Raw genomic sequence first — 12422 nt, forward strand, 5'->3', positions numbered from 1 at the left:
CATACATATCTGTTTATATATATACACAGACATGTGTATATATATATAGATATAATGTATACACAGTTTATACACACACACACACACACACACACATATATATATGTATACAATGCATATATGCATCAATAGACAAATTATGAAACAGCCCCTCCTGTCCCATAGGGGGCGCCAACGGCGCATTCAGGTAGTTTGTTGCAAAAAAGGGAAGGGTCTCTTGCCTCAGTTCTCATTACAATACTATGTCAGAATAAGTGTTACGGTCTACAAGCACCATTTGTTGAACTTTAAAACGCTTACCGATAAACCGCTTTGGCGGTATAAGTGTTGAAGATGTCTGCAAGTGCGGTGTACGTGTTGGATTTAAAAGGAAAGGTAATGTATTGTTACGAACTGCCTTCTGATCATGCTAACTCCTTGCTACCGATAAGCTAGCTTATGCATTCCTTGTTGACAGCTGTTGCAATGAAAGAAAATTTAATCAAATGACGTGGACGCACCAAAGATGTTGTTTAGATCAAGGATTGGCAGAAAATACACTTATTTGCCTCACCAGTTATATTTTACAATGATATTGTCCCATTGTTTATGTTTTCCAAGATGAGCTTACCATAGTCAGTTGTAAGACAACCGCCCTCACGAGCTGGTCCGACAATTGAGCCATCATGTCATATTGTCATATCTCTGGATGTGTTGATTATTGGGATAAACTAGGTTCTGGTGTGCCGCAACTACCGAGGAGATGTGGACATGTCAGAGATCGAGCACTTCATGACACTTCTGATGGACAAGGAGGAGGAGGGGACTCTCTCTCCCATCCTGTCCCACGGCGGAGTCCGCTTCATGTGGATCAAACACAACAACCTCTATCGTATCCTTCAGCTGCGGGTCGTTTCTAGTCTGTCCGTCAAAATGAATTTATGTTTGCTGCTTTGCAACTTCACTACACGTTCGTTTAAATTATTTTACTTAACACTCCCCTCAAGTGGTTGCAACGTCGAAGAAGAATGCTAGTGTCTCCCTGGTTTTCTCCTTCCTGTACAAGATTATCCAGGTATGTTCATCAAGTAAAACTAGCTTTTATAAGGCACAGAATAAACCCAGTGAAATTGGAACACAGCAGTTGTTGGATAAGCTTTAACATGCATGTTTTAATATTCCTCAAGGTGTTCTCTGAGTACTTCAAGGAGCTGGAAGAGGAGAGCATCAGAGATAACTTTGTCATCATTTATGAGCTCATGGATGAGCTCATGGACTTTGGCTATCCTCAAACCACAGACAGCAAAATCCTACAGGAGTGAGTATTCTTTACACAATGTATTATTCCAGAGTCAGTCACAGTGAAATATGAGCTGTTACCTACCCCTTGTTCAAACATAACATCTTTGTTGACTCAGTCTCTTATATTATAATATAATATTAGCTCGTTATTGAGAGTGCGTTTTTGTACAAACAAAAAACGCACACTGAAAGGAAGTGTTACTTGCAGATGATGCTATTCTGGTAACAATAACATTTGCAATAACCCACATCCAAATATTATAACACATACAGGGATGAGCACACGATGAAGACATTGCAAAAGTCTCAGTTGCTTTACCTATAAGATATCTATGCTCAGCCTTTCACTTGTATGCACAGCATTTCCACATGTCTCTAGGACTCTCATTATCCCTGGGAGCCTGTCTTTTGCTGGTCTGGTGTTCATTCGTGTGCATGTGACCTGCCAGGTACATCACCCAGGAGGGACACAAGCTGGACACCGGCGCCCCTAGGCCCCCTGCCACCGTTACCAACGCCGTGTCGTGGCGTTCTGAGGGCATCAAGTACCGGAAGAACGAGGTGTTCCTGGACGTGATTGAGTCGGTCAACCTACTGGTAAGTACCAAGCTTTCCTATACTTGGGCACCTTTGAGAGACTTCGACTTCTGGTTTGGCGCTCACAAACACACACCGTTTTTTTTTACCCGGAATTCGTAAGGGTGTTGTCTTGCTCAGCTCACTTTCAGTCTCACTCTCGGCCTACGTCTTAAGGCTCAGTTATTGTTCCACATCGACGCAACGCACAGACGCTTCGACGCAGTCGTGAACCTGTTTTGGTTCTGCATCGGGTTTCAGTGGGAGGACCAATCACAGCCCTTGCTGCTGTGTTGCCTGGGCGCAAGGTTACACATTTTGGGAGGCACACGTCAGGCTGTTGCGATGGACGCTAGGAGTGTCCGCAAGGACGTAATGGGTCCGTAACCCCCTTGTGACGTCGAACCATAACTAAGCCTTTAGTTCATTTGGATGGTCTGGCTGACTTCTGACTCTCTCTGTCTGCGTTTCTCAGGTTAGTGCCAATGGTAATGTCCTGCGGAGTGAGATCGTGGGCTCCATCAAGATGCGTGTCTTCCTCTCTGGAATGCCAGAGCTGCGCCTGGGCCTCAACGACAAGGTTCTGTTTGAAAACACCGGACGTGAGTTCACTCTACCTTGTTCACAGACTACCTTGTTCGCATTTGCAAACACATATTGTGTGGAGGCCAGGTGATTCATTGTTGTTGTTGTTAAAATAAAATGAAAAGATTAAAGCGGAATAGTTGATAGTAGCAGATATTTCTTTGGATATGTTGGTATAAAAAGTTTTGAGCCCTGCAGCTGATTTGTCCTTGCTATCTGCTTGTGTATTTGTGTGAGAATGGTTGGTTATCATTTTATGTGTACAATTCCAATATCATCCCAAACAGTAAAAGTATGAAATGTACGTTAGGAATGTAACATTAAATTGACAAATAACTCTCTGTTGATGAATGCATATCCCCTTGTTTAAGAATGTAAAATATTATATTTATCTGAAAATCTGACTTCCTATTTGGCTGCGAGTATAACTTTGGTACTTTTAAACCCTTTTACCATTTACCATTTTTGTGCCAAGGGACTTACGTGGACAACCATTCTAAAAATGGCTCCAGGTTTGAGTGAGAGCACTGCAGCAGTAATCTGCGAAACAGGCTGCAATATTCAGAATTTTTTGTCAGCATTAGTCCCTTAGACTCAAAATGATTTGAAAACAGGGGTCAGGTGGAAAAACACAGAAGTTATCCTGCCATTGCAGGTCATAAGTGGTGACACCTACACTCCACAAAGTTGTCTGACAAAATACTATCTAAATTTCATGTTGACTAAGCCATCGATCCATGCTCAAACGGTATACAAACACACTATGATAATTGTACCGTATACAGCAGCAGTGCATATAATAACATCTCACAAAGAACATTGCACCAAATAACAAAACGCCATGGATACACTGGTTGTGTTCCTCTGATTGGCTGTCTAATCCTTCTGCTGCAGGAGGGAAGAGTAAATCCGTGGAGCTGGAGGACGTGAAGTTCCACCAGTGCGTGCGTCTGTCGCGCTTCGAGAACGACCGCACCATCTCCTTCATCCCCCCCGACGGAGAGTTTGAGCTCATGTCCTACCGCCTCAACACTCACGTGAGTGGGTCCCGGGGTCTGCCCTACCCCTTCACAGGGGCCAGTCCTGACTGATTAGGGTTTAGTGCTCTCCCCCCCGCTGGTCTTGTGGGGACACATGTCCTGGCCACTCGTACTACTTTTGTTGAAGGGCTTTGTTCCGTGGGCCTACTTATCCTCTGCTTCCTCAAAGTCGATTTGATTCTGTTTGTAGGCAGAATCAAATCGTGGAGGACCTGGTGGACTAAAGCAACTGTAAGGTTTATTGATCCATCATACATATAGTTGGACACTTGTGATGTCACCTAGTCAAAGAGGGCAGTTTTTTAAATGGCTTGTAATGGCTCATCAAACTCGCACCTGGGGATTAAACAGGCCTTTTAAAGCTTCTATATAAAACTGCACAGCCACCATTGAATGTTGTCCGTCCTGGCACTTCTTAATTGTGTAGCATCTACAGTAGCTGCTATCATTGCTTTACACGGGGAATGGGTTAGCCTAGCGATAATACTTGCACTTGGTTCTATGAACATCTTTACTGTACCGACAGCGATATATTGTTTCACTTCTTATGACAAATGTACTTATTGTAACAAATGCACTTATTGTAAGTCGCTTTGGATAAAAGCGTCTGCTAAATGCCCTAAATGTAAGTGTAAAACTGATGTGTCATGAGTTTCTTGGAATGTATTTCGACACATTGTCCGCTAGGGGGCGACGATGTTCTATGTCATTCGCTGTAAATGGCGCTATGCTGGCTGGACCGCTTCATGTTGCTGGATGTCTGATGCAGGTGAAGCCGCTCATCTGGATCGAGTCCGTCATTGAGAAGCACTCGCACAGTCGAATCGAGTACATGATCAAGGTTGGTTGCGTCGATTTACAAAGGACATAACATGCGAATTCTCTATTTGCAGAAGGTATACACTGCACCATGAACAAATAGTGTATTACAAATGTACAAATCCTTCTGCCTGAAGCAGCAGCTCTGCATCAAGTAAGGTCATCTGAGGCCAACCCTGCGTTTCCTGATGCGTCTGGCCTATTTGTTGCATGAGCTGCAACACAAAGTGAAAAGAATTCCATTGAACGCCTCAATTAATAAAAATAAAGAAAGAGGAAAAACGTTAGATCTTCCAGCCGCAGATCAAGTTCAACCTGACCGGCCGATCCCCCTTTGTCTGGCCTTGTGTTCTGCTCTGTGTTTTTGTCTTGTCTCAGGCCAAGAGCCAGTTCAAAAGGCGCTCGACAGCCAACAACGTGGAGATCCACATTCCTGTGCCAACGGATGCCGACTCGCCCAAATTCAAGACCACAGTGGGTAGCGTCAAGTGGGTGCCGGAGAACAGCGAGATAGTCTGGTCCATCAAGTCCTTCCCCGTGAGTGTCCTGGCCCCGCAGCACGACCCCCAGTTCCCCCATCCTGTGTTACTACATCAGGCCCCGGGGCCCCATTAAGGGTGACAGGTCAGCAGTGTGCCGCAGGGACTGTCTGACCCGGTGTGGCGTGTGTGTGCCCCTCTCTCCTTCTCCGTCAGGGCGGGAAGGAGTATCTGATGCGCGCCCACTTCGGCCTGCCGAGCGTGGAGGCCGAGGACAAGGAGGGCAAGCCCCCCATCAGCGTCAAGTTTGAGATCCCGTACTTCACCACGTCCGGCATCCAGGTCAGCCTCTCTTGTCCTCACACACACATGCGCGCGCACGCACACACCCACACATGCGCACACAGACAGCACACCCGCTCGCACACGCACTCGCACACCCGCACCGGCGCGCGTAAACAGCACACCCGTTTTGCGCACACAAACAAACAAGCGCTCACAAACAGGCCGTCCCAAGACATGCCGAACCTTGTTGCACAAGTATGTGGCCTCTGACTATTTTTGAGGAACTCGGAAGATGGCGAGAGCCGCGGGTATTGCAGTTCTAAAGTAGTACTCATCCCTGTGTGACGCAGAGCGAGGTCAGCCGAGGGCACCGGGGCTCTACCTGCCGGGAGCGGCTTCAGCCACGTGGGTCACCGATGTGTGTGTGTGTGTGGCCTGTGCTAGAAAGCAGGTTAGGGAAGCCGCAATGTACGAATGCGTGCACCGCATAAGGATTTAATCCACGATCATTTATCGGTGATTGCAAAACAGCCGGTTGCTAACAAAGAGAAGTGGATGCATAACAGGTTGAGTGTGGCAAGAGGTTCCAGTGAAGGCTTTCTGTGATGCACCAAGACCATACTACAGTGTTTGTGTTACTGCATCGTTGTCGAATTGCACAACATTGAAGTGGGGAAAGGAGACGTTGCATATGGAGTTAATGCGGAGGATTTTTGAGTACAGGTACACAGGCATGGTGATGCACGATAATTGGGCACATGTTGTTTTCGCTATTTGTTTTAAGTGTAGTTCCCGTGGGATCATCGAAGCCTTCACAAATTTGTATTGAATAAATTCATAGCAAGTAATGTGTAGAACATTTAGAAGGTTTCTGAATGCTAATAGTGGAGATTGTGTTGTTTGAGATTCAAGTTTGTTAAGGCATGCCATACCATTGATAAAGAATACATGCAGAAACATATTCTTAATGTTGTATATTTAACAATTATTTGCCGAAGACGAAGTGAATAGTGGGGAATAGCCCTATTCCCCACTATTCACGGAGCCTGAGGTGAATAATTGTTTTAGTATATACTGCACGTGAACACTCCAAAAATAAAAAAGATTACACTTTTTGCCAGGATTTATTTGTTTTTATTAGCTGTTCATTTTTATCAGCCTGAAGACTTGCATAGCAGGACATTTTGCAATGAAAACAATATCCCGTGTTTGAGATCTCAAATCATGGGATATTGCCCAATATCCCGAGATAGCCAACCAATCAAATTGCACCATCTTAGGAGGTTCATGTGTAGCATATACTGAAGTATAATATTTATAGGTAGAAAATATAAAATGTAAACTGTGATAAAGTTTTAAGTATGATAAAGAAGTCATTGGTGCAGGCGTGGGTGTGGATTACTCAAACAGAACCGGCTGTGAGCCAGGCTAATTGGGGAGCTTAACTTGTCAGGCAATCCCAGCTTGCCCAGCTAGGTTTCCTCCGTGCAATTATTCTTTATACTCAAACTTTCAAGATATCCGTGAATTATCATCGAACTTCAAAATCCAGTTTTCTAAAACAGGCCCCAGCTGTACCAAGCCCACACAACTTCAGGTACTATACTGTTCAACGACGTGTTGGAACATATCCTTGTGTTGGCCAGAAGGGGCAACAAATCTTCAAAGATCAGTATCTAGTCGTTGGAAGACAGTTGTTTACTTTTGTCTTGAATCATTTCTACTAATAAAATGTTCAGTTTTTAATCTAATTTTAGAATCATAAGGTCTTTTCAATACCAAAAGGTTATTTAGTAATAAAGAAGCACCTGTTAACTGGCGGACGTGCTCTGGATGCCCCCCCCTATGGGATGTACAACTGATGTGCTATCCATTTCAACACGTCCTATCGTTCTATTTGCAGTCCATAGATTCTTGTGAATGTGGAGGAACTGGCTGCCAGTAAACGGTGGAGGCTCAAAAGAAAAGGGGAAGCCTTTCTTGTCTCTTTTTCTTCTTCTTTGCTGACTTTGCAGAGATGGAGCAGGTCGAAAAAGCAATGAAGACAAAGTTTTCATACCTGATAACAATTCACCTCAGAATCCTTTTTTTTTTGTATAAATATCAGCCGATGTGGGTAAAAGTAATTGAGGTATATCATTGTTTTTGTTAAATGCTATCACATTGCTTGAGAAATGAGCTGAGCTTTGTCTGCGACTACCATTTTAAATGTCACCAGAATATGAGACTTTGAGAAGACGGTCGTTTCCACCGTCATTTCCCTGGACGGGTCGTGAAAACCGGATTAAGGCGGAGCCAGGCCGCTGCACAGCCCACTCGGAAAGGTGCGGCACCCGGCCCGGAGCTAATTGAAACGTACGCCGGTTGTCATTGGGGCGTTTTTACTGGAGTATCAGAATGCTGCTCATCACTCACGCTAAATGGGCAGCTGACAGAACTTAATCTACTTTTCGTTTGATTTTCTCCCTTTTATTTCTTCCTTCCTGTTTTTTTGTTTTTTTTTTCATCTTCGCATTTTTTCCCAAACCGAATCGACCAGATGCCTCGGAAAGCACATCCCGAGTCGTGGGCTGGGAGCCGCCGGCCCGCGAGATGTTTATGCGAATAAATCCAGCGGTTCCATTCTAGCAGGTGGTCAGAGCGGTCCCGCGTCTGAACGTCGGTCTTTTTAAAGAAAGTATCTCAGGGGCTGGAAGGCATTCTTTAAGAAGTGGTGCACGAGGGACGAGGGGGCCACATTGTTTCCACACAATGCAGAGGAAATGGACCTGTGGTCCGCTTCCCCGGGGGGGGGGGGGGGGGTCTACACTTTACAGCCTGTGCTGGCATCTTGTTGTGGTGCTGATGTTGCTCCCCACGTGCATTCCTGCCCGGTGAGATCTCCCTTTTTATTTGTACGTGCACCGAGGTTCCCTTTGGATGCAAGCCCCCAAGGTCCATTCACATTGAGGTCAAGCCACCGGTATCTCCGGGGAAACCGGCGGTACACACACACACACACACACCGGGTTCCCATGGAAACCTCCCGTGGAGTCGGGCGTTCGCCTCATGTCAGATCGGTGGCGGCAGACTCGGGGGGGGGGGAGCCGATGGTACCACCACACTGTACGTGAGAGCCAGGGGGGGTAGTGGCTGGGGGCCTAGTTAGTTTAATTAAATGCATGCAAATATCAAAGCCTGGGAAAGTCGCTCTTTACGGCTACCACTAAGTGTAGGGGTTCGCGTCTACGAAAGCGCGTGAGAGACGCAGGCTTAGCTCCCGCCCTCAAGAATTTAACAAGGAGATGGGAAGTTTTAAAGCGTAATGAACTTTTAAACACTGCCCACTCGGTAATGAAAGCGCTCCGACTTCTTATTCGATTTTTCTTTTTTAGGAGGGGGGGGGGGGGGGCAAGTCAGCATCATGTACTCCATTGGTGGAGGGGGGAGGGGGGGATGGCTAACTGTGAGATAAGCCCACGCAGGCCACAGCTGTAGTCTGTAGTTAGCGCAGATACACGCTAGCATCCTTTACTTACCCTTCTCCCCTCGGCCGGCCGTAATTTATATTTTGCGGCGGTTGCTGCGTTTGATGGCGTTGTGCTGACTCGGGGCCTCATTGCCAGGGCCCTTCTGCATGTTTAACTGCCGGGGCTGAGCACGGGGAAAATGCTGATCCCACGTCTGTGTGTAGTTGTTTTCTTTCTGTTTTTCAAAGTTGTTTTTTTTCGTGCGCGTGCGTTTTTTGTGTCGTCATACGTCTGGTGGCTGTGGTCTGTCTCTCTTTCGCTCTTTCGCTCACGTTCTCTCTCTCCCCCTTCACAATCTCTCTCTCTCACTCTCTCCCTCTCCCTCGCTCTCTCTCCCCTTCTTTAGCACTCTCGCTCTCCCCTTGTTTTGCACTCGCTTACTCTCTCGCTCTCTCGCCCTCCCCTTCTTTTGCACTCGCTCGTTTTCTCGCTCTCGCTCTCTCTCTTTCTTGCTCTCTCTCTCTCTTGCTCTCTCTCTCTCTTATTCTCTCTCTCTCTCTCTCTCTCTCTCGCTCTCTCTCTCTCTCTCTCTCCCTCTCTCTCCCTCTCCCTCTGTATGGGAGCTGTGTGTAGTGGAAGGTAATAACAAGGTAGTGGACCAGCCAGGACTCACAAGGGAACTGGCCTCGGGATCGGGCCAGCACTTCCCATCCATTGCCAACGGTCACCGCAAAGCCGTCCCCTTCTGTCATTATAAACCCACCGGAATAAAAAAAAAAAGGAAACAAATAATGCTTTCAGGGAATACTTGGAAATTATTAATAAGAAGGCCGTTTTTTTTTTTGACGACGCTTCATTATTAACATCAACAACGACGAGATGTCTCAGATCCTCTTACTTAGCGGAGCCCAAACTGTGGCGCCAAAGGGTGTTGCAACAGTGGATCCTGATCACCAGGTTCTCACAGTCGGATGGGGAAACTCACCCGGCACCAGGCCTCCACCAGTTCATATTCTCGGATCGTATTTCTCGTATTCCCCGCTATGTGCTCACACTATCGGTTAATGGCTTGCGAAAGTGCCAGGTTGGTTTTGCTGACACAGGCTTTCTCTTCGTCTGCGGCGAGTACAGTTATGTAAATGAGCTGCAGGCGCCCCGCGAAGCCATCGGTTTTGGGGGAAGTTGAGCTTTTTATTTTCACGGCTTCTACGCTGGAGCTTCCCCACCCGTGCCACTACGCTGGTTGTGTTGCTGTATTCTGGTTCACAGGGCTGGAGTTCCCCATCGAGACTAGCGGCCGAACAATAGCCGATACGTTTAGCCCAGTGCAGCGCCTTCGTGTCTGGATGGAGCTCTGAGAAACGCAGCGAGAGGGACAGATGGGCCGTTGATGTCAGGCTCTGAGTTCCCTGTCAAATGTGTTGACGTCAGGTTGAAGTCGCAGTTTGAAGTCAAAGTTTTGTGTTTTGAAATTCTGCGTTTTTGAAGATTCCCACCCCCCCCCCCCCCCATGGAGAACGATGGCGGGAATATCGTGGAAAATAAACAACTATTTCATTTAGGGGTGGACACGTCTTATTGCCAAACACATCATTTCAAATATTTTCAATCAAAAGAGATTGATGCAAATATAAAATCATTTTAGTGTACATTTTGTGAATTTATTGACGTCACGGTGCCTGTATGCATGCACGTTTTCACCATTCAAAAAAACAGATGAAGCAGAAGCTAAGAAAGACCAACAAAACAAAGTACCGATCCAGATGTTCCCTCCCACTCTGTACTAACCCCCCCTCCCTTTGCCAGGTGCGCTACCTGAAGATCATTGAGAAGAGTGGCTACCAGGCCTTGCCGTGGGTGCGCTACATCACCCAGAACGGAGGTAGGTCAACAGTTCACAAGGTACTCCTAGGTTAGGCAACCGTTGGGCAATGCAGTGCGCAATGTGCTGGGAACTAAACCCCGTTGGAGAGTGACACGTGCCAGCCGCCCGCTGTGGCAACATCCTACAAGGTGCAAGGATGCCAACTTTATTCTTTATTATTATTTTTAGTATTATTTTATTTTTATTATGATCAAATTATAACTACATGCTAAAACTATAGCCTAAACATAACCAGGAAGTTAGCGTATAAATCAGAACATCTCAAATCAAGTAAAGTCTGATCCAAGTGTGTGATATGGACTCAACCCAGGATGCCCAACAGTTTCCAAACTTTTCTTGTTCTGTTTTTTCCTTTTTGTACTACTGATTGTAATACTATCAGTGTTGCACATGTCGGGTCTTTTTTTTTGTTCTAATGCCAGTAATTGCTCAAACATCCTCCTCTCATTTCCCTTGTCCTCGGCTCATTCTGGGCGTGAATCCTCAGCTGCTCTCACTACTCAATCTGTCCCTCCGTTCTCTCTCTCTCTCTCCCTCTCCCTCCCTCCCTCTCTCCCTCTCCCTCTCCCTCCCCCTCTCCCATTTCTTTTCTTTTCGGTCCATTTGATTAAATCTGTCAATTTCCTCCGTAGATTATCAACTCCGGACCCAGTAGGCGGGGCATGCCCGCCCCTCAGCAGGTGGAAGTCAGAGGGGGCGGAGTCTCCTCGCTAATGAGCCTAGAAAAAAAAAAAAGCAGGTGTCCGTCAAACACGGACACGGTGAAGCGTCAGTATCCTGTTTCTTTTCGTTTTCTTTTTCTTTTTTTATAGTCGTGTTTATTTCAAATCAATGGCAACACAAAACTACTAGTATGAGTTTGAGATGTTGTGAGCTGGCCCATGCGCTCCGTTCAGCCGGGATGGACCCCCCCTCCGATGGGAGAGCGGTGTGTGGGATATGTTTACGTCAACTCCACACTCCCCTCCCTAAAGGGTCAGACCGTCGAAAAACCCTCATGTTACAACGGTGTTTCATTTTTTCAGGTTTACTGTGATGTCACGCATCCTTGGTCAATAATGATGATTTAGCTTTCATATATATATATATATATAAATAAAACAGTATTTTGTTTTGTTAACTGCTGATTATCTGTATATATTTGTTACGCATTTGTTTATTTAGTGGATTCCGTGGTCATGAACGGTTACTGTCATTTAAACCAACGCTCCCTTCTGGGGTCAACAGCCAATGTGCAGCGCTGTAATAAACGTCGCTTGCTTACCTGCTTATCCATTTTGCCTTTAGGTTTCGGCCCTTCTGTCCGCATGCTATATAGATAGCCATCAAAGAGTACAGTGTTATTCCACACATTCTAAACGAAACGAAAGGCAGATCAGAAAAGATGCCCTCTATCCTACGCCACAGCCGTCTCCATGTATTTCCTTGGCTGTGTCACCCTAGGGCTGTAACAACATTGTTTTAAATCATTAAATATCTATTTCGAGAAACCCGTCATCTCGTGGTCATTTCATGCCTGATGTCATTTGATTATTATTGTGTCTGTGATGTTGGTAACATGACATGATGTCATCCTCTCACAGTATGGGAGGGGGGAAGGTCGGGAGGGGGTGGGGTTGGTGGGTCTAACGTCTAGACCTGGACCGGACTTCTTCTGCCCACTGAATCCTGGAGGTCTTTCACCATTGTGGCTTTCCTTTTTCTTTTCTTTTTTTTTATAATGCCAAGGTGCTATGATGTCATGGGCCATTGAGCACCAGCATTCCATAGCGAACACACTGGTGACCTCAGGAAGGATGTGACTCAACCTTTCGGTCAGCGACACACACACACACACACACACACACACTTTATTCTAGAAATGGCCCGGCTGACACAGACCTGCTATTGTTCGTGTCCAGTCAGACCATGGAGGTCCCGGATGAAGTCATTGGTCCAAGTGTGTCTTGTGAGTTGAGACTTTAACGGTAACACTCTCAGGCCTGGTGAGTCGTTAGCAAACAGGTGCCAAAGGGATGTATAA

The 12422-nt window shown here is 46.2% G+C and overlaps 1 protein-coding gene across 1 annotated transcript; it reads left to right on the top strand.

Moving 5' to 3' along the window:
- The first annotated feature begins 216 nt into the window (after positions 1 to 216).
- On the top strand, positions 217 to 11874 carry ap1m1 (adaptor related protein complex 1 subunit mu 1). Its single transcript, XM_079750173.1, has 12 exons — positions 217 to 375; positions 715 to 871; positions 987 to 1054; positions 1167 to 1297; positions 1731 to 1878; positions 2333 to 2459; positions 3337 to 3479; positions 4252 to 4323; positions 4680 to 4838; positions 4997 to 5122; positions 10321 to 10396; positions 11032 to 11874. The coding sequence occupies exons 1-12, from the start codon at positions 334 to 336 to the stop codon at positions 11052 to 11054; spliced, it is 1272 nt and encodes a 423-aa protein (XP_079606299.1). The 5' UTR covers positions 217 to 333; the 3' UTR covers positions 11055 to 11874.
- The last annotated feature ends 548 nt before the right edge of the window (positions 11875 to 12422 follow it).

The sequence above is a fragment of the Pollachius pollachius genome (genome assembly GCF_949987615.1).
Source record: "Pollachius pollachius genome assembly, chromosome: 14".
Taxonomy (NCBI): Eukaryota; Metazoa; Chordata; class Actinopteri; order Gadiformes; family Gadidae; genus Pollachius; species Pollachius pollachius.